The sequence below is a fragment of the Prunus avium genome, chromosome 1, assembly GCF_965620075.1.
Source record: "Prunus avium chromosome 1, drPruAviu1.hap1.1, whole genome shotgun sequence".
NCBI lineage: Eukaryota > Viridiplantae > Streptophyta > Magnoliopsida > Rosales > Rosaceae > Prunus > Prunus avium.
In genome coordinates, this window is record NC_142284.1 from 4,309,204 (window position 1) to 4,331,761 (window position 22,558).

Here is a 22,558-nt window from a genome sequence, read left to right on the forward strand (position 1 = left end):
AGAAGCAGGTGGAATGGAAGAACAGGCAGGGCACTCCATCAAAAATACAGAAGTGGTCACCTCAGGAACTAATCGTTGAGTGCTTACTTGCCAGAAAATGGATAGAACCCCTGTTTATTTCATTTTAAAATTAAAAGATCTTTTGATTACTTGACCGCCCATTCTCGGAGGAACACTTCCTATATATACAAGAGAGGGTGAATAGAGCAAAACACAATCAATCAACCAATCAACCAAAACTCAGTCAAAAGACAAACACTCAAATGATCACTTGATCACAAAATCCTAAACAAGTTCCAACAGACTTCGAGCCTGAAATATTCAAAAGCTTGCCAACAAGCTTGCAGAATCATCCTGTCTTCTCCCAGCAAAGACAAGTTTAAATCGCTACCTCTGGTTTGAATCCCAGTTCACTAGTCAACAATAACGAGATTTCTCTCGTTACAAATTTGGTTTAGTACAAGCCAAGCTAAGCAGAGTTTCGAGTTTTCTCAAATATGAAAAACTCAACAAATTTGTGAAGAGCCCTGACTAAGCAGCACAGGTATTACAGCCCACTTCCAGCTCGAGTCCAGCCAATTCTGCCCCTTTCAGACTGGAGAAGTCCCAGTTCTGCCCATCCAAAAACCTTCAAGGGTTCGAAATAGATTAAAGCTCTGCCAAACTCAAGCTTTGGTATCGATTTACAGCTGAAGCCTAACAGTTGAAGTTGTTAAAAGTCCAGTCCAGCACAGGCGTATCCAGTCCAGCCCAGAACAGAGGCAACTATCCAGACAGAAATGGAAGCGCAACCCTCTCCTTGTCCTTGTATAGTCAGTTTTTTCCCTTTTTGAGTCTTGTAAAAGGGAGTTCTGCCTGAAATTGGTTCAATCTGTCAACTTTCATTCTGGCCAGAACTGCCGGTTTTTATACTGAGATAAATTGTAAAAGTCCTTACCAGTCTAAGGCATAGAAAAGAACTTACTTGGGAGATATTCCTCACCCAAATTCACAATCGTTTGGTAAAAGTTAATAACTTGGGGCGCAAGTTATTTTACCATAAGTCTGTTAGGGTTGAAAAATTGCTAACAGTGGCACGCTCAACACATAAAGAAAGTTAATTCACTGACCAAAACATGGTCTTTGAATTAATGGGGAACTTTGCCCTGTCATCTCAGGAAGTAAATCAAAACGGGTGAACACCTGCATATCAAGTTTGGTAAAATATTATAGAAATAATCAATATGTTGGTCTTCGTCTCTACGGAGTCTGAAGACATCAAAATCGTGAGATTCATTTGGCCATTGAAAATTGCAGGAAACCTCTGTGTCCGCCACCCAGAAGTTTGGCTTAAAATTGAACTGCGAGGAGGCATGAGGGCCAAGTACTTGAACACCATAATCTGTCCCCGGGGATTTGCAGTGAAACGTAAGGGCCAAGTCTCCACCCAACTCATTTGTGTCTCATCTTTGGAGAAGCAAGCTGCCCTACAGCACACATGGTTACTGTGAACCACAAAAGCAGCATGGGCAACACTACCTTTCCATTGAACGAAGCCATGGCTGTTTGTTTTGACGAAGTTTTTTTTTTCTGTGGCAAAACACAAAGGATATAAGTCGTTTTTTTTGTAGTAGCTAGTCAGGTTCTATATGGCCTCACATTTTTATAGAAATAATGCGGTAGTTAATGAGGTTCATAGAACGTAGAGACAATTTTCTGAGAATAAATGGAAAGCCAACAGGAAATTACAACTAGTTATATTTTTCTTGGTGGTACACGTAGTGCCTGGTTTGCAGCACTATGGTAATTGATGAGTTTCATATAACGGGTATAACCTAGAAGCCATTTAATTAATTTGAAAAAATGGAAAAATATATTGGCATAAATTTTGTAATTCTTCCAAGTCAAAAACCTCACACAATGTATTTTGTTTAGTTATTGCAATTATGTCGAGAATGGAGATTTAATGTGTTGAGATTTTAATTTTAATATTTCAAAATACAATTATGTCGAGAGAATGGACCAATAATGTCAGGAAAAAAAAAATAAAGGACCAAAGGTGATAATTTCGCAAACTTCAGGGATCAGGGATCATTTGTGATAAAACCCAAAATGTTTAAAACATTGTTTAATCCACGTCAACAATCTAACAGAAAATTTTGACGGAACCTGATGGCAGGACCAAATTGATGTGTGAGGTGTAACATAAGGGACCAATAATGCTAGGAAAAAAAAACATAAAGAACCAAAGGTGATAATTTTGCAAACCTCAGGGACCATTTGTGATAAAAACCCTTATTGCAATTATGTCGAGAATGGAGATTTAATGTGTTGAAATTTTAATTTTAATTTTTCAAAATACAAGTGCGTCGAGAATGGAGATTTGTTTTCCTATACTAAGGTAGGTTATCGTTTGGTCCTCTCTTTTTTTTTTTTTTTTAAATTCTTTTTAATGCAAGCAATAGTCTTAAGTACAAGGAAGAAAAGGGTTTCTCACACGCACACTACAAAAGTGTCATGGGGGTTTGAACCTAAGATTACTAGTGTGCACCCATTTTTTGAGTTGATTTTCAGTGCCTCAATTTTTGTATGCAGCTCAGGTTCAAATCCCAATCATTTCATTCAATAATTGTACTTTTACATTTTTATTATTTTCTATTATTTTTTATTATTTTTATTATTTTACGTTTTTGTTAGGTTTTGTTTTGCTAATGTTTTAGCTTTCCTTGACAAATTGTAATCACATGTATATGTATGCAATCAAGCTCATATATATGCATGCATTATAGTGTTCTCCTGTATGACTAGTCAAATATGCATCCCTAGTCATCTTTTGGTTAGCACGTGTTATTGTCACATCATTCCTCTTAGCTTATCTTTAGAAATTATAACTTGGGCATTTTCTAGAAAGTTGAAGTGCATTGAAGAGCTTGAAGCTACAAAACCAAGATGATTTGTGCATTCATTTGTAATTAGAATCATTAATAAAATCAACATCTGCTTCAAAATATTCTGTCTAGATGACTAGTCAATATAGGCAAAATGTTTCTAGCACTGGATTTTTAATCAAGTGACATTTTCTGACTTGTCAATTTTTAAAAATCATGTGAGCTTATCTTCTAATCCAGCTGTGGATTGTCACCTAATGGTTTGTCCTATTCCTGCACAAATCTTTGGCTACCAAGTGTCCCCTTGGCTTGCCCAATATAAAAAACATCAGGGCTGAATTGTTGAGGCCAACAATTTCATTTGGGATTGTTGAAAGGCATTTTTTTGTCTCTGACATTTTCAGTGAGAGGGGTTCATGGTTTCTTGAGATATGGGGTTTTTAATGAAAAAATTATTTCCAAATTTTTGTTTCAATACTCTGGAATCTTAAGCACTCATGCATTATTGTGGAAAGTTTTGAGAGTAATCCTTCTATGCATTCTTTCTCTGTGTGAGATTTGGGTTTTTCATTATGAGATTTTTATCTAGCATTGTAAACACCGCATCATTCTAGTCTAGGTCAAATTCTTGATTGATTTCTTCAAGAATATGATTTCTTGAAGGAATTGATCCTTGTTAGTTTTTTCAATTTATATTCCATCGTTCTTGTTCGAACATGAGCTGAATCGCCGGTGCCATGAAGTGAAGGAACTGATGGGCTAGCTACTACTTACATGAAAGACTAGTTTCTAGCTCAACTAAGTTGGAAAAGAAGGTTTACACATGCAGGTAGTGCTCATTTCCTAAATAGATCTAGGATATCTTAAGCTTGTGTTGCTTCTTTTGTAAGAACCTTCTTTGCTTAGTGGGTTGCCTAGGCAGATTGATGACTCCCAGTTTTTCTTAGGGTTTCTAGGCCACCACGTTTTCTAAGTTGATGCTTGTTGAATGTTGGGTTTCTGAGTGAAGAATTTCTGGTGTGTGTTCTTATCTATTTGACTAGGTCATACTCTGTCTGATACTCTTGTGATTTATGAATGGACACATTGTTCACAATAGTTGTTGCTAGAACTATGGATGCCTAGATTGATGAACCCTGTTGAGTGCCTAGGCTGTCACATAGATCTCTTCTATATTTGCAGGTTTGATACTTCATATGTGGTAAATTTGTATCTTGTTTGCTTTCTCATAGGTCTATGACTAGTTGTTGACTAGCCATACTGCTACTAGGAACACTTGATCATTGTTGTTATAGGTCTACTAGATTAGAGTTTAAATATACCTCTTGCACCTCAGTAGCAATTTCAGTTTTCCTCAAATAAAAAAGCACGTATTCAAGCTATACCATGTGGCCCTACTCCAATACTCTATGCCAGCTTATTTTTTAAATTAATATTTTATTGGCAGACGTTTTCATCATTTATAACCTAATATATTGCTAGCTAATTCAATTCATTTATTTCATAATTGAGAGTCAAGTCTAGGAGCGTTTTGTTTTTTTGAAAGGAGGTTAGGGTTTAGAGTGTTTTTTTGTAACTTAAAGTGAAAATGGCACTATTTTTTTGGGAGAGAGGGAGTTAGGGTTTTTCTCCCAGTTACTGACTTCTTTGGGCTTTGTATACTGTGAATTAGTTCATGGGTTTAACATGTCAGAAATAATAATTAATTAAGATTCAACGTGTTTGATAAAGCTTGAGGGTACTTTTTTTTGTTGTTGTTGAGAAAATATGGTATTTCATTAAATTGAAAGGAATATTACATGGTAAGAACTAGCATGTTAACAGCGGTCTCGTTAAAACCTTCCCAGAGAAACAAAATCCCAAGGTAGGAAAGAGTACCACCCATGCTATTGACTAAATAGAAGAGTCAAACAACTTATACGAAACAAACCAACCTAAACCCCAATCACAAAACCCTTAAAACAACATCGCATCACTACGTAGGTAGCATAAACTAGGAATACAAACAAATCCTCCTATCTTTATAAACCACTGTATCTCACGATTATTACTAAAATACCAAGAAGCAACCAAAACAAGTTGAAGCACAGACAGAACTCCATGCAAGTGTCACGAAGATGCCAACAAGAATTCCCTCATCTGCTTATACAAAACCACTAATTTATCATGATCAGGAAGGCTTTCTTTGATTGCAGGCACTTGTTTGAAGTTCTCAGTCCATGCATGCAAGCAGGGAAATACTTGGGCTTCAAACAACTTCACACCAACCACGTCTTCCATGACTCCAAACCAATGAGCAATCCCTCCGAAGGCTATGTCCACTATTCCAATGTTGTCTCCTCCAAAAAACTTCTTCTTTCCCAGAGTACCCGCGTGCTCCTCGATGGTTTTCAGCATCTCTAAGCTCTCTTTCTTGAACTTCTCTAGCTCTTCGCCGGTGGTTCTGAAGAGCATCCAAAGTGCAGGACCCTGTCCAGAATTAGAGACATTCAAATATCTATAGATTAAAAGAAAGGAACTTTTTCTGTTCAAGACGGTCTTGCATATAGTGTTTTCCATAGATTGTCAATTTAAACTATATTGACGTACACAGAACATATGGCTGAATAACTGTTCATACAGTATATATAGAGTTGTTGAATGTACCTTATCGTCAGCAAATTTAACCCAGAACCTAGCTATGGCTCTGTCATAAGGGTCAGCGGGCAGCAAGGGTTTTTCTGGCCATGTTTCTTCTATGTATTCGACGATGATCATGGACTCACAGATTGGCTTCTCTCCATGAACGAGCACCGGGATTTTCTTGTGAACTGGGTTGTATTTGAGGAGCTCAGGACTTTTGTTCCGAAGATCTTCTTCTATGCAATCATATGGGATGCCTTTCAGCTTCAAAGCCCATATCACCCTGCAACTAAATGCACTAGCCCATACTCCATGTAGCTTGATCACCTCAGCCATGTCTGAGACTCAGAGAGAACAATGTGTGTTAGAGCTTGTGTAATTTGGCACACTAAATCATTTTATATATAAGCAGGTGTTTTAGCAAATTTAAAAAGAGAGTATATTTGAAAATTACGAGTGGTCCAATTTCTTGGTCTGCAAGCTTTACAATTTCTATTTAACTATAAAGAGGTTGAATTCAAATAGCTTGTCATCCATGTACGTACTCTTTTTAAAAAAAATATTATTGTTTGTGTGCTAATTTCAAATTGCTGTTTCGATGAACCCAACAATTGCACAAAAGTCAGAGTCAACTACAATGGTGGTGATTATTTTATAGCACTTTGATAATGATCGTTCATCTTTCCCCAAGGTATTGCGTTTTCAGTTAAATATACATTTATTTATTCAACTTTAACATCTTTATTTATTTGTTGTTATTTATTTATTTATTCATCTTTCCCAAAGCGTATTTGACCAAAGTTGGCCTCAACAAATTTCGATCCAAGTAAAAGTTAGGGATCTATATACATTTTTCAATTAACTCAAGTACGACTTTCAAATCAGATAACTAAAAAAATAAAAAACTTTGACCATATGTATGAGCTTTTGGAGCCTTCTGTTAGGGCTGGAATTTTTTTTTGAGAAACCGATTAACTGATGGTTCAACCTTTATATTAATTTTTTCAATTTTGATAGGCGAATCGAACCGAACAAACATATAGTGGTTCAGCTCACGATTTCATTCTTCCAAACCATCAGTTCAACCAAACCGAACCGACATAGCAAAAAGAACTAAATATTTGAAAAGTTTGAGTCATGAGGTTTCAAACTTGTAACATACATAGCTTTTTACCACTAATATATTTAAGGGGTAAATACTCGAACAAAATTTAAAAAATTATATATATATAATCCTAATGTATCTACTTTACTTTCTCACTAATCCTATCTCCTTCATCTCTCTCTCTCTCTCATCCACCTATTATCTAGTTTTTATTCTCTCCAGCCGTTTACTCTCCCCAACTGTTTATTCTCCTCGCTCTTTCTCCTCCTCACCGTCGCGCTTCTTCATCTCCACATCTCTTCTTCTTCTTGCCATCTACTTTAACCCAACAACGAGGACATTTTAGTAATTGGTATCTCTCCTACTCCAATTCCATATAGTTAAGTAAACAACTTTAATAGGAATCTGAAATCTAATTCTCCTCAATCCAACTCCTCCTCAATTCAATTCATCCTCAATTCAATTCCTCCTAATCCAATTACGAATTAGTAAACATGCCATGAGAGATGAGAAAGGTGCGGTTTAGAGTGGGAGAAAGGTAGGGTTATTGGGCTTGGAGTGATATAGGTATTTGATGAGCTTTAGGCTTAGTTAGATATAAAGTTGGGTTTAGGGGATTTAGATAACAATTGGGCTAAAGGTATAAAAAATTTGGCTTAAAATATAACAAGTAAATAAATTAAAATAACCAATTTGGTTTAATTTGGACCGGTTTTAATAAGGTAAAAACCGAGATTGGAGCAAGTCCAATTTGGTCTTCTGTTTGAGTTTGACTTTTTTGGTGAACCCGATTTTTTAGTTCAGTTTGGTTCAATCCTGCAGTTTTTTTACCCACAATTTTTTTTTTTTGGTCAAATCAGATAAACCGAACTTCATTGGTAATAAGAGAGAAACCAAAACAAGAGTCTCTCAAGGTACCAAACTTGCCATAAAATGATCACTCAACACAGACATTGTTACAAAGGAAACAATAATAAAACACCTAACACAGCACAAGGATCGCGTCCAGAGAACCAATTGCTGAGTGAGAGACAACAAGACAACCTCAAGCTTAGAGCACTTCCACCGATGCTTATTTGCCAAGGCAAAAGGGAGTCCAGGTTTAGAACAAGCGCTCCAGCAATGAAAGGCAGCCCGGGGAAAAGTGGGCCTCATTTACCTAGGCTAGCCCAAAGATAAGAATTGCCTGAGCTGCTGCCTGGGTTTGCTGATCTCATGCTGATGTCAGTGTGACGTCATTGACAAATTTAAATACATAAAAAAGGAAAAAACGAAAAAAAAATTTAGAATTTTTTTTTCTATAAATACTTAGTCATGTTCTTCACTTTCCACACCAAAACTCCATACAAATTCCTCTCCTCATATCTTATGTGAATAGTGCTTGCCTTTACTTGCCATGGCAATGGATGGAAAAGAAAAGGGTTAGGTAGTCACTATTCACATGAATAGTGTATGCACTTCCTTGCCCTTACCCTTTGCCATGGCACCATGGGTGGAAGTGCTCTTAGAGGAGTCAGAGCCATCCAAACCGCACACAACGTTAGGCATTGTTGACGGGCAAGGGAGACCATAGTTGTTGAGAACGTGCATATATAAGACTTCCAGGCTCAACCTCAATAGTGGCTCAGCTGCTAAATGATATGAGTCTTGGTTTCTAGACCTTCCTCTCAATTAAATAAAGACTACCGTATCTGAAACAAAAATAATAATAAAATAAAAACAAATACTAAAATGTACTGGTGGAAGTTGTTGTGTTTTTATTTAACTTTGTGGTACATATCGGTGTATTGTTTTATCAAGAAACTGTTAAATTTAAAAACAAAATAGATTATGATTCTTTTATTCATACTAGAAACCCAGAAATAGGAAATTAAACAAGGACTGCCGACCCTTTCTTGTCCCCGAGTTGAAGATAATATAAACCTTCATAAAACACAAGGAACCAAAACAAGTTGGAACACACAGAAATCTTTTGCAAGTCTCACTGAGACGCCAGCAGTTTTTCCCTGCCACGCTTAAAGAGGATCAGCATTTTATCACGATCAGGAAGATTTTCTTTGATTGCAGGCACTTCTTTGAAGTTCTGAGTCCAAGCATGCAAGTAAGGGAATGCATGGGCTTCAAATAGCTTCACCCCAGCCACGTCTTCAATGACTTCAGTCCAATGAGCAATGCATCCTAAGGCTATGTCCAACATTCCAATGTTGTCTCCTCCAAAAAATTTCTTCTTTCCAAGAGTACCAGCATGGTCGTCGATGGTTCGCAGAATCTCCAAGCTCTCTTTCTTGAACTTCACCTGCTCGTCGCCAGTGGTTTGGGAGACCATCCAAATTGCAGGACCCTACCAGAATTAATTGAGGCAGTTATTATATATATTTGATCAAAAACTTAATGTCGCTTATTATTGTCAATCTGAAACATTGATTATGTGCGAGGGCGGAGCCACACTTTAACCCTCAAACTCCAAAATTTCATATTAAATTTAAAAAAACTTATGCAATTGCTGGGGAAAATATGGCAAAAATGTATATTATCGCCTTGAAAACTAATTCCGTCACTGATTATGTGGAATCACGTCTAGAACGTGCAATAATTATCCACAATTTGACGAATATATATAACATGTAAAAGAAGTTACCTATAATCCATGAGCTTATATATAAACCAATTCCTTCACTTAGCCAAAGACAAAGAGATACAATTTTTGGTTTAATTGAAGGGTCAAAAGGTGAATCGATATAGATATTCAATGTGAATATATATGTACCTTTTCTTCGAAATATTTAATCCAGAACCTAGCCATGGCTCTCTCATACGGGTCAGTGGGCAGGAAGGGGTACTTATGAGGCCATGTTTCTTCTATGTATTCGACGATGATCATGGACTCACAGATTGGCCTCCCGCCATGAACGAGCACCGGGATTTTCTTGTGAACTGGGTTGTATTTGAGGAGCTCAGGACTTTTTTTGTTGGGAAGATCTTCTTCTATGTAATCATATGGGATGCCTTTTAGCTTCAAAGCCCATATCACCCTGCAACTAAATGGACTGTTCCATACTCCATGTAGCTTCACCTCAGCCATGCTTGAGAGAGAAAACAATGTGTGTGATCTAACTTTCTTTGACTCACCAAAGCATTTTATAAATGGATATGTTTTAGCAAAAGAAAAATATAAAGAGCATAAAAAAATTACAAGTAGGTTCAATGGCTTGGGCAGTACGCTTTACAAATTGGATTAAACAAACTATAAAGGATTTGTTTGACTTTTTAAAAAAAAAAAAACCTATAAAGGGGTTGAATTCAATAGCTATTTTCAAATCAAGGTTTATCTAACTAATTTTAACCATTTTCCTTTACTTAGAGCATTCGCAATGGGCTCTCTAAACCAACGTCTGAAATGTCGATATTATCACTGATATTTCGGCGATAATATCAGTTTTTTTTACTTCCGATATTTTCGTCACAGCCCAGTTACATGTCGTCATTTTATCGAAAATATCGTCGACAATATCGCCGAAATATCGGGATCGATATTGTCGTGCAAATTCAAGCTGAAATGGTGATAATATCTCGATATTATCGAGAGAATTACTGATCAGAAGAAAGGAAGGTCTGTTGGGCTTACCATCTTGATTGATAAAGAAGATCGTAAAAAGCAAACGGAGACCGCGGAAGAGACTCTAGTGAGAGAGAGAGTGTGCGCGACTATGGAAGGTGAGAGGGGATTTAGGGTTTATAATTAAGGGTGAATATAAACGAATGGCTCAAAGATGCTGGCCATTGGATTCAGAAGTTTAGATCTCAGCCTTTCACCTCATTTAGGGGTATTCTCGTCCTTGTCATCTAAGTCTTATATTTTTTTTTTGGCCTTTACGGTATTATACTATTATTATTGTTACATTTGCAGCAAATGGTCCAAATCAGCATTCTCTCTTGATTATTTTGGTTGTAAATATTGATTTATGAGCTTAGTAAATTACTAAAACCTTGTCTTCATAGGTTCCCTTCAAAGCAAAAAAATAGGCAACATATTTTCCATTAATTACTACATATTTTCTACACTCACAGTGTTTGCCAGCTCGCTATATAATCAACTTAAATCAGTTAAATCCATCATGCAATGCATTTCCTTCCAATTTTTTATAATAAACTAATAGATAATTGACTAAATAAGCATCCTGCAAAGTTTCAATAAAAATGTCTAAGTTTTTCTTACAATTTCCGTGGTTTTTATTCAATTTTTATCGATATCGATAATATCCCGATATTTCCATCGAAATTTCCGTGTTTTTGGCCTACCGATATTTCCGATATCACCGATATTTTAGACCTTGCTCTAAACCACCTCCTTAGACAAATTTAGGGAGGAATTGTAAAAATGCAACTCCAACCGTACTCTCTATCCACCTCCTAAAATATGGAGTCCTCTAGGAGCTCCTAAATCTGAGGAGAGAGAAAGTACTCCTAGTGGCTCCCTATAATTTAATGCTGCCTTATTTAATAAGTATTTCAAACCTTTGTTTAATGCTAACTATTTTTTATTTTATTTTTTAATAGAGATGGACCAATCAAAAAAGAGTTATAGCATTTATGACTCTCCAAATTATGGAGTATGGTTGGAGTTGAATTTTTTTAGAGAGCTCCTAAAATAGCTTTCTTATATTTTTAGCTAAATTTTAGCTAAGAATTAGAGAGCATCATTGCGGATGCTCTTAGTCAAGGGCGGACCTAAGCTTAGGCTGGAGTGGGCTCCAGCCTAGGGGAAGATTTATAAAGTATTGAACATGGTTTAAATGTTATAAGCTTTTATTTGTACTCTAATAAATATTAGCCCACTCCTAAAGCATATAGGAAATAATAACATCAATCCAAACCTATATAAATTCACCGGAAAAATCATTGTAAGTGCTTCAAATTGCCCATTTACTCAACTGGTCCGCAGATTACCTTATTTCCATTTTCAACATTTAAGTAAATGTCTTTGTCCTTTTACTTTCATTTATTTTTATATTACTCCATTTACTTAAGTTTACAATGTAAATAAGGAAGTACCCCCCATTTGGATTCAAATAAAAATACTAGAAAATCAAATTCTCACCAAATCAAAATATGAAAAATCAGTTTTAGTGCAAAATACGATTTAGGCTAAAAATGATGGCTCATTAAGTCAATATATACTTCATATTAAAATCCCATAAAATCAAGTTTTCTTATTTGATGTGTAAGGAATAAAAGCCGCCAAAAATTATCTTTAGAAAATGAGTATTCCGAAAAACTATTTTTCATACTTAGTCAATATTGCACCTCCGCTAAAAAATTTCTGGGTTCGCCAGTGGCTACACCCACAGAGAGCAAACATAAAAAAATTTCTTCCTAGCCACCCAAAACGCCATATTTGAATCTTGAGAGCCAAGAGGAAATAGCTCTCCTCCTCTAAAAAATTTACCAACCTATCTTTAGTAGGTTCTTCAATCGTGGTAAGTTTTTTTATTTTATATATATTCAATTTCCAATTTTAATTGTTGTTGTTAAGTTTTTATGATTTAGGGTTAGGGTGAAAACTTTTGGAGATTGTTGATATATATTTTATTTTTGCAACTTGAATTATTAATTAGCATATATGATTTTTTTAAGTTGGACAATGTATTTGATTTAGTATTTATTTATATTTTGTACTTCTTTATGTTATATTTGCTTGTAATGTGGCCATGTTTGATTTATAAAATTTTATTTACATTTTTGTTTCAAGAGAAAAAAAAAGTCTTATAATATATCTCCTCTATAAATATATATATATATATATATATATATATATATATATATAGCCTACCCCTATAAAAATTCCTGGGTCCGCCATTGCTCTTAGTCTCTGTCATTATTGTATGACTTTTGAGTTTGAACATGGTGGCCTTATGGATATAGAAATTTAATTTTTATTAGCTGAAGTACAATGACTTAAATCTTATTATAACAAAACTGACCTATAGGATTTAGTTATGGATAGGTTGCTTTCAGTGATTAGGAGGAGATTGGATTAGTAGATAGATAAGGATCCAAATCCAATTCCCAAAGGGTGTTTAACACCTAATTAAGTCAAATATCTGTGTGAGAACATGTGGGTGTAAGTACTCGTACATGTTTAGATGCTCCAGAGTAACAATCAACCAAAAAGTAAGCAATCGATAGGCGACAAGGCAGTGGAAAGTTAAATAAATACTAGATATGGCGGACCCATGAATTTTTATAGGGGTAGGCTAAATTTTTTTTTAATTTTATAGAGGAAATATATTATAAGCCTTTTTTCTCTTGAAACAAAAATGTAAATAAAATTTTATAAATCAAACAAAGTCACATTACGAGCAAATATAACACAAAAAAGTGCAAAATATAAATAAATACCAAACAATCTCAAAAAAATCTTTTGCAAGGAAAAGAACCAACATTTTCCCTGGTACTCAGAAATCTTTTGCAAGTCTCACTAAGACGCCAACAAATTTTCCCTGGCACGCTTAAAGAGGACCAACATTTCATCACGATCAGGAAGATTTTCTTTGATCACAGGCACTTGTTTGAAGTTTTGAGTCCATGCGTGCAAGCAAGGAAATGCATGGGCTTCAAATAGCTTCACCCCAACCACGTCTTCAACAACTTCAAACCACTGAGCAATCCACCCAAAGGCTATGTCCACTATTCCAATCTCGTCTCCTCCGAAAAATTTCCTCTTTCCCAGAGTGCCCGCGTGCTCTTCGATGGTTCTCAGCATCTCCAAGCTCTCTTTCTTGAATTTCTCTTGCTCTTCGCCGGTGGTTCTGAAGACCATCCAAATTGCAATACTCTGCCAGAATTAATTGAGACTGTTATTATTATTATTATTATTATTATTATATATATGTGATCGACAAATTAATCCTAATGTTTATTATGAACTGATTATGTGCAGGCGCGGAGCCACGCTTCAGCTCCAATCCAAGTAACTCTAGCATTTCATAAAAACTTTACACTAAACTTATGGAATTGCTGGAAAAATATGGCAAAATCTACATTATTGGCCCCACAAAAAATGATGTGGAATCACATCTAGAACATGTAAATGAAATTACCCATAATCCACGAGTCACGACCTTATATAAACCAGTTCTTTCACTTAGCCAAAGAGATGCATTTTTGGTTTAGTTTGAGGGTCAAAAAATCAATATATATAGAATAGTGGGTTATAGTTATTCAATGTGAATATATATATATATATATATACCTTTTCTTCGAAATATTTAACCCAGAACCGAGCCATGGCTCTCTCATAAGGATCAATGGGCAGCAAGGGGTACTTCTGTGGCCATGTTTCTTCTATGTATTCGACTATGATCAAGGACTCACAGATTGGCCTTTCTCCATGAACGAGCACCGGGACTTTCTTGTGAACTGGGTTGTATTTTAGGAGCTCAGGACTTTTGTTTTGAAGATCTTCTTCTATGTAATCATATGGGATGCCTTTCAGCTTCAAAGCCCATATCACCCTGCAACTAAATGGACTGTTCCATACTCCAAGGAGTTTCAACTCATCAGCCATGTCTGAGAAGAGAGAAAGATTCAACTTCTTTGAATCTCCAAAGCACATTTTATATATGGATCTGTTTTAGCAAAAGAAAATTGTAAAAAGCATTAAAAAAAATTACAAATAGGTTCAAATGGCTTGGGCAGTACGCTTTACAAATTGGATTAAACAAACTATAAATGGGTTGAATTCCAATAACTTGGCATTGCACCTTTTCTTTTGATACCATTATCTAAGTGTTATTTTTCAAAATGTTGCACAGAAGTCTAAAATGTAAATTTAGTGGCGGTCATTGCCTTGAATTATATATATTTTTAATTAAATCAAGGTTAATTTAGCTATTTTTCATCATTTTCCTTTTCTTAATAAAGTCTCTGTCGGTATTGTATGACTTTTGAACTAAGGCAATAAAGAAAGAACCGAAGAAGATCCTCCCTGCCTCATGGTGTTGAAATTTAATAATCTCTATAAGCTCAATGACTCTCAAATCTTATTTATAAACTGACCTGATTTTGTTTTGGATAGGTTGCTTTCAGTGATTAGTAGATATAAGGATCCAAATCCAACTCCCAAAGGGTTTTTTAACACCCAAGTCAAATGTCTGTGTGAGACAGTGGCGGAAGCTAATCTGTAGGGGGGTCAGTACTTTAAATGCAAGATTATATTATATTTTAACTAATATTGTAGTTGATGCTTAAGAAATAACGGGGTTTTCATGGAGTTTGGGGGGTCATGGCCGTGGTAGGCTGCATGTGGCTCCACCCCTGGTGTGACAAGTGTAAGTAATAGGCCTGTCAATGGATCAGATTAACGGATTGAAAAGTGAAATCCATATCCTTCATTAATTACACCGAATTCGGATCAAAATCTGATCCATTGACAGGTCTATGTGTAGGTGCTGCAGCGCTATTTTAAAAATAGTAGTTTTGAGGTGGACCAAGAAAAATAAAATAGTGGTTTTCAGCATAGATGTGTGTTCAACTGTTATTGATAAGCAAATAATGAAAAAAATTATTGAGGAAGGCAACAAGAACCTTATCCAACGCTATTTTAAAAGCAGTAGTTCTGAGGTGGACCAAGAAATTTTTTTTGTCGTTTTCAGTATAGATGTGTGTTCAACTGTTATTGGTGGGCAAATAATAATAAAAATTGAGGAAGGCAGCAAGAACTTTATTAAGAGCAACTATATAAGAAATTCAACTAACAAATATATAAAAGAAATTTATTTAGCAAATCCAGGACATGTTCTTCATCATATATGTATTTGGTTTAGTCACTTTCCTTATCATGTTTTACATAAATTACAGTTTGATCGTTTTGATTTTAAAATCTGTCGAGGATTTTCTTTGTAAGTTCTTTTTGATCGTTTTTCAAAAAATTTAACTAACAAATTTATGCTCCAGAAGTACTTATCTAAATTAGAAAAGGTTGACCGATATAGTAGAATTGTACATAGAAAACTTCTTGCTCTTGAAGTACTTATTGTATATATATATATATATATATATATATATATATGTAAACTAATCCATGGAGCTATGATCTCATTTCGTATTCTCCATTTACATAGAATGCTCCTATTTACACCTTCATGTCCTATTTCCCCCAACCCTCATCTTATATTCACCATTTTCCTTTTTTTTAAGTCTCTCTCGTTATTGTATGACTTTTGAGTTTGAACATAGTGGCCTCATGGATATATATAAATTTAATATTTATTAGCTTTAGCACAATGGCTCTCAAGTCTTATATTTTATATAACAAAAACTGACCAAACTGTAGGATTCAGTTATGGATAGGTTGCTTTCAGTGATTAGGAGGAGATTGGGTTAGTAGATAAGGACCCAAATTCAATTCCCAAAGGGTGTTTTAACACCTAAGTCAAATGTCTGTGTGAGAGAACATGTGGGTGTATACGTAAGTCCTCATACATGTTTAGGTGCTCCAGAGAGTAACAATCAACTAAAAGTAAGCAATCGATAGGCGCCAATATGTTTGAAACAAAAAGTAAGAATAAAAACATGCAAAGGAGGCACTAGTGTAATGGTTTGAAGTAATTACTCTCTCATCCAAGGTCCTAGATTTAAGTCCTAGCATCCGTGTTGTGTTTGTGAGTTTAATATATTATCGCCCCTCTCAATAGGAAAAGTTCTTTAAAAAGAATAAAAACAAAGATTTTTAAACTTAATTTTGTGATACATTCAATATACCATGGTGTATTGTTTTATCAGCGGTAGTTAAATTTTTCATAAAAAAATACTTTGTATGGCTAGTATTTTTGTTCTAATAAATAGAGTATCATACTTTTATTCATAACATAGAAACCCAGAAAGTTAGAGAAAGGGAAACTAAACAAGGATCCCGGCCCTTTCTTGCCCCTGAGTTGAAACCTTCATACACCATAGGAAAAGGAACACAGAAATCTTTTGCAAGTCTCACTGAGACGCCAACAAATTTTCCCTGACATGCTTGAAGAGGACCACCACTTTATCACGATCAGGAAGATTTTCTTTGATCACAGGCACTTCTTTTTAGTTTTGAGTCCATGCGTGCAACCAAGGAAATGCATGGGCTTCAAATTGCTTCACCCCAACCTCGTCTTCAGTGACTTCAGTCCAATGAGCAATCCATCGAAGGGGTATGTCTACAATTCCAATGTTGTCTCCTCCGAAAAATTTCTTCTTTACCAGAGTGCCCACGTGCTCGTCGATGGTTCTCAGCATCTCCAAACTTTCTTTCTTGAACTTCTCTTGTTTGTCGCCGGTGGTTGTGAAGACCATCCAAATTGCAGGATCCTAGTAGAATTAATTAACACACCTATTATTATATATGATGAAAAAATTAATAATAATGTTTATACTGTCAATACCGGTAATTATGTGAAATCATGTCTAGAAGAATGTGCCATATGTACACACAATTTGACAAATATAACATGTAACCTACACTCTTTAAATAGAATTAAAAAAAAAAATTAACGTATAGCCGATCGGCTATACTCTTCAAATAGAATTTAATATATTTTAACCGTATCGCCGCACGGCTATACTATATAAATAGAATTTCAAAAGTATACTCACGCGGCTATACTCTATAAAAATAAAATTTAAAAGTATATAAACTATAAATAAAATATTTAAAACGTATAGCAGCGCGGTTATAATCTTTAAATAGAATTTAAAATTTTAAAAAGTACAGCCAACCGGCTATACTCTATAAATAGAATTTCAAAAGTACAGTTGCGCGACTATACTCTATAAAAAGATTATTTTAAAATTATATACTCTATAAATAAAATATTTAAAACATATAGCAGCGCGGGTATACTCTAGAAATAGAATTTCAAAAGTATAGCCGCCCGGCGATACCAAATAAATATCTATAAAGTACAAACTCAAACTAATTCAACTAGGAGGGTCCCTTTTTCATAAATTTTTTTGAAGTATAAATGGTATAGCCGTACGGCTATACTACGGTTTTTATATATATAAAAAAAAAGTATAGCCGACGGGCTAAACACGTTTTTCTAATTTTTTATTATAAAGAAATAGTATAATATTCCAATATATGAATAAAATACGTGATAATATTTAACATAATTTATTTAAATTTTTTAATATAGATTATTTGTATTCAATAATATGTGATAATTATGTGTATATTATGTGAATTTTGTATGTATTATTGAATATTTTGAAAAAAAAATAATAATACATGTATTAAACATGAAAAATACATACGTACTTATTCAGTACGAGTATTGTATGTTTGCTTTTTAAAAAACGTGAATTTTACCGAGTCTTTAAGACGTGTACAAAACACGGATGTATTATTAAAATATAGCTACATCCGTGTATAATACAATATTAAACGTGAAATTGCTAAATTCTTTATACGGATAATAACTCTGGAAAAGTACAAAATCAAAATGGGGCAATAAAGACTCGGGTAATGGCCTAATAGTAATGGATAATGCTCTAAACTACTTTTATCGATAAACGAAAATCAAGGAAAAAATATAAAAGAAAAAGAGGATCCAGTATATATATAAAGAGTATAATCGCTTAGATATACCATTTATAAATATTAATAAAAAAAAAAAAAGAGCCGAGTAAAGCCGCGCAGCTAGGGGTGGGCATCAATCCGGCCGATCCGGTTACACCGGCCGAACCGATTATATTGGTTTGGTTTGGTTTGGTTTTGACCAAAGAAAAAGTCAACAGTTTCAAAAACCGATCCGAACCGGTTTGGTTTGGTTCGGCTGCGGTTTGAGAACTTTGTAAACTGTCCTAAACCGAACCGGACTGATTAGAAATAAATTTATTATTTGTTAAATATATTTTACATGTGGCAAGGCTTGAGTGGTTATTTTGTAAGTGTTATCATGCACCATTCCGCACATGATTGGACTCCAAAAGCCTGAAAAACTCATCCAAAACTAAAACTCACGGATCTAGTCACTCTCTACCTCTCCCTCACATTTCTCTCAGCCTCTCCTCCGTTTCCTAACCCTAGCCGCACACAACACTCACTACTCTCATGTCATCGCATCATTCATCTCCATTTTCATCACCTTTGGCCTCTTCGTCTCCCCACTGTAATCTCTCTCTCTCTCTCTCTCTCTCTCTCTCTCTCTCTCTCTCTCTCTCTGTGTGTAGATTTGATGGTTTTCTTGCTCAACTTTCTGATTTGGGTTCATATATCTCATGGCTTTTGATGATTTAGATACATATGGGTCTTCATTTTATCTTTTTTTCTTGTGAAATTAGTGGGTTATTAGATTAGCTTATCAAGATTTGTTTGGGTGCTAACTGTGCTGTGATGAAGAAAATGGTTGGGAGAGGGAGAGAGGTGGATTCTGCGATGGTGATGTGTGGGTGCAATGGGGTGGGTGGGTGGGATTTCCAGAAAGTTAAAAGAGAAGATGGGGTACTTTTGCTTCCCCTTTTTTTCCTTGACTTCCCTTTTGTTGGCTTGGCTGCGTGGAGGAGTTCTCTTCTTCAGGTTTAGTTGGCTGCGTTTTTTTTCTATTGGCTTTACTTCTTTTTTTTTCCCTTCTTTTTTTCTTTTCGCTGGTTTGTTTTTTTGGTTGGCTGGAGACTTCTTTTGTTGGTTTGTCAATTCAAGGGAAAAAAAGGGGTAGGGCTCAGATTCATCTCTACGTTCCACAAGGAGATAAAATGAGTAAGCTGCTCTATGTTTCTGTTGCTAGACTAGTAATGTGTTGTTGGTTTGCTTCAATTTTCATTCCTAGAGCTGAATGTTTCTAGTATAAAAAAATGGTGATTTAGCATGTTGGATTTGCTGTGTGAATGATGCGATTACATTACAGAGCGCTATACAATATTCTTATGAAACCCATTATTGTTGTTTTTATGTGCAGAATGAGAATATCAGCAGAGAGGGAGAAAAGTTTTATTTAACTGTTTTGATGTGCAGAATGTTGTGTTGAATTTGATGGGGCTGCTATTTGGAAGGATTATCACTGTTTTTTAAATCATGATTTGTAATAACTATATAATTAAGTACAATAGGCTTGTATTTCTTTGAGAATCATGTTCTATAATAATTATTATTGCTTGCAGGTACTTTTTTTTCGTCTGTTTTTTCTTTACCTCTTTGGGTTGTATGATTAGTGAATGTTTTGTGTTTGATATTAGGGAACTTGAGAATGAACATGTTCGGTGACATGAAGAAAATGATGTTTTATTTTTATGCCTAAACCGGCCGAACCAAACCGCACCAAACCGGATATGAATGGTTTGGTTTGGTTTGGTTTTGATTTTGATTTTAGCTCAAACCGAACCAAACCGGACCGTGAAAGTTTAATTGGTTCAGCTGTGGTTTGAGGGTGAAACCGGACCAAACCGGACCGTGCCCACGCCTACGCGCAGCTATACTATTTTTTTTATAAAAAAAATAGAAAAAAAAGAGTATAGCCGCGCAGCGATACTAGTCGTTTTGAAAAATTAGAAGAAAAAAAAGCAGTATCGCCATGGGGCTATACTATTTCTTTTATAATAAAAAATTGGAGAAAACATACCATTTCTTTAAAACAATTAAAAAAACGAGTAAGGCCGTGCGGCTATACGATTTCTTTTTGAAAAATTAGGGACAACCCGAGTATACTCATTCTTCTTTTAAAAAGGGAAAAAACCCGCTCTTTTATGAAAAAAAAACCGCTCTTTTATTTGAAAAAAAAAAGGGGTAAAAACCGAGGTTTGAATGCTTGATCATGTGCACTTTGAAATTATATGGTTACTCGTTTTTGAATTCCTTTTAGCATATTTTTTACTCTTTGGATGAGGTTTCTGTAGTATTTGCATCAATTGAAGTTATAACTTTTGCAGGAATCGACATTTTAAAGAAGTTTCTGTTGGACAGTGTGGAGCATTGGATCCCACACAAAGAACTCCAAAATGCGCGAGGGTTTGACTTGAATGGACCGGTACCAGGTGGAAGACCTCCTGGGAAGCTCCATCAAGCAAGCCTCAATCAGGTACTGTTCAGTTAGAATTGAATGCTTGTTCACTTGTATTTTAAAACTATGGTTATTGGTTCCTGAATTCATTTAGCTTACTCTTTATAGTGGTCATACGTTTGTTCGGTGGATGATTGTCGTTCCAGCTTCAGAAGAAAGGACCACTTAAATCGTCATCTTCTTCAGCACCGAGGGAAACTCTTTAAAAGTCCGATTGAAAACTGTAATCGTGGATTTGTTTCCCAAGGTAACATGAGGAGGCATGTGAAAGAACTCCACAATGAGGATTGTTTATACCCAAAAAGAACAGTCAATGAGAACAAGACACGTGGAAGAAATTCAGCCTGGTCAGGGAAGCCTTCGGCACCCTACCTACCGATTGCTCCATTAGGGTAACACCCTCTCCCGGGACACGTGGCATGCTCACAAGCGACGTCCATAGTCCCACATCGAAATTATCAACAAAGTGCGCACCTCCCAAGACCTATAAAAGAGGCCAACTACCCCAAAAGAGAGGTAATCAGAACTTACGGCATACAAGCCTATTGATCTGTCAGTGGAACTTTCTAAATCCCGAACTTACTTAAGCATCGGAGAGCCTTCACCCAGTACCACACCGGTGCCCTAGGTCTTACCGAGCGTTTTCTCATATTGCAGATCGCGCTCCCTACCGAGGCATCAAGGATTGGAGGTCAGAAGAAGCATGTATGCCAGGATTGTGGAAAGGTGTTCAAATTTGCATCAAAGCTGCGGAAGCATGAGAATTCTCATGGTAGCTTTCATTTCTGAATTCAATCTTCTTTTTGTATTCTGCCTTGTGTGTGTGCGTCAGTGGTGAATAATGTTGTATGATACAATTTTTTCTGAAAATGGGGGGATGTGCTGTTGTTGAAGTTTTTGGCAGTATGCTTAATGCAAACTCTAAATATGTCCTTTTATTTGTATAGTTAAGCTGGATCACCTGTGAGATATGTGGGACCAAGAAGCTGAGAAGGAACATCGAACGGCATCTCCGCACTCATTAAGTGGAGAGAATTAAATGCAGTTAGTCTTCACACATTTTCAACTGTGAGTTACTGACTTGACTTCCCTTCTACCCATCAATGTCCGTATATGAAACAGCACCAACTGGTATAGCTCTGTATGAGAAGCATTGCCAAACCCATGAATCAGTGTGTGTGAGAGAGAGAGAGAGAGAAAGAGAGATTTCTACACATCGGCCCACTTGGTGTTGATAGACGCCTGTGGTAGATTTCTACATTTCTGATTTCCAATCTTGGTTAAGACTGGCTCTGGAGCCTTATGTTGATGATTCGATTGTGTAGAAAGAAGAGAAGAGAAACACTGTAAATATTTTATAATGGTGCAATACATTCAGGGAGTGCACACACATTAAAAATGTAATACATATTCATCTATATATATATAACGCACCTGAATTAAGCAAACAGAGAGAATATTTCCATTATATGTATTTGTTTATAGAGTATAGTTTTGGTTGGGGACTCAGATGTTGGTAACTAAGTAAAGTCAAGTACTGACTTGGGAGAGAAAGAAGCCACAGAGTTATTATTGGTGGTCATGGACTTTGATCGCTTCATCCAAGCAGATGAACGGGACCGGTGAAACCCGAGCCTTGATGAGTTGTTGGTGAGCACAAGCATTGGCCTCCTTTTGGTGAAATTGCTGCAGCTTCTGGGTTGCCACCACTTTTTGGAGAAGTTGAGACTGTCATGCCACTGCCATGGGAGGCCTGTCTAGTTGATGAAGAATATGTGTGTGAACTAATATGAAAGAAAGAAACTCTCTATTGGCAGAGTTCAGATGCTACTGGTAAGTGGGTTTCTGTTGACTTCTCTTCGCTACGCTATCCATAGAAACTTCTTCCCATCCTTCTCAACATAGCCATTCATGTGCACTCCATAAGCCTA

General features: G+C 35.8%; 3 protein-coding genes and 1 long non-coding RNA gene across 4 annotated transcripts; 1 reads left to right on the forward strand and 3 right to left on the reverse strand.

Annotated features, from left to right (window-relative positions):
• Positions 1–4,624: 4,624 nt before the first annotated feature.
• On the reverse strand, positions 4,625–5,855 carry LOC110750867 (putative glutathione S-transferase). Its single transcript, XM_021951243.2, has 2 exons — positions 5,514–5,855; positions 4,625–5,336 (listed from the first exon to the last, which is right to left on the reverse strand). The coding sequence occupies exons 1-2, from the start codon at positions 5,823–5,825 to the stop codon at positions 4,977–4,979; spliced, it is 672 nt and encodes a 223-aa protein (XP_021806935.1). The 5' UTR covers positions 5,826–5,855; the 3' UTR covers positions 4,625–4,976.
• A 2,492-nt stretch (positions 5,856–8,347) lies between these two features.
• Positions 8,348–9,717, reverse strand: LOC110750866 (glutathione transferase GST 23-like). The gene is made up of 2 exons (XM_021951242.2): positions 9,362–9,717; positions 8,348–8,935 (listed from the first exon to the last, which is right to left on the reverse strand). Exons 1-2 carry the CDS (start codon positions 9,674–9,676, stop codon positions 8,576–8,578), a joined length of 675 nt encoding a protein of 224 aa, XP_021806934.2. The 5' UTR covers positions 9,677–9,717; the 3' UTR covers positions 8,348–8,575.
• A 3,239-nt stretch (positions 9,718–12,956) lies between these two features.
• On the reverse strand, positions 12,957–14,305 carry LOC110750923 (glutathione transferase GST 23-like). Its single transcript, XM_021951315.2, has 2 exons — positions 13,847–14,305; positions 12,957–13,429 (listed from the first exon to the last, which is right to left on the reverse strand). Exons 1-2 carry the CDS (start codon positions 14,207–14,209, stop codon positions 13,073–13,075), a joined length of 720 nt encoding a protein of 239 aa, XP_021807007.1. The 5' UTR covers positions 14,210–14,305; the 3' UTR covers positions 12,957–13,072.
• Positions 14,306–18,393: 4,088 nt separating this feature from the next.
• Positions 18,394–19,734, forward strand: LOC110750922 (uncharacterized). The gene is made up of 2 exons (XR_002525810.2): positions 18,394–18,743; positions 19,530–19,734. It is a non-coding gene; the product is annotated as an uncharacterized LOC110750922 (long non-coding RNA).
• The last annotated feature ends 2,824 nt before the right edge of the window (positions 19,735–22,558 follow it).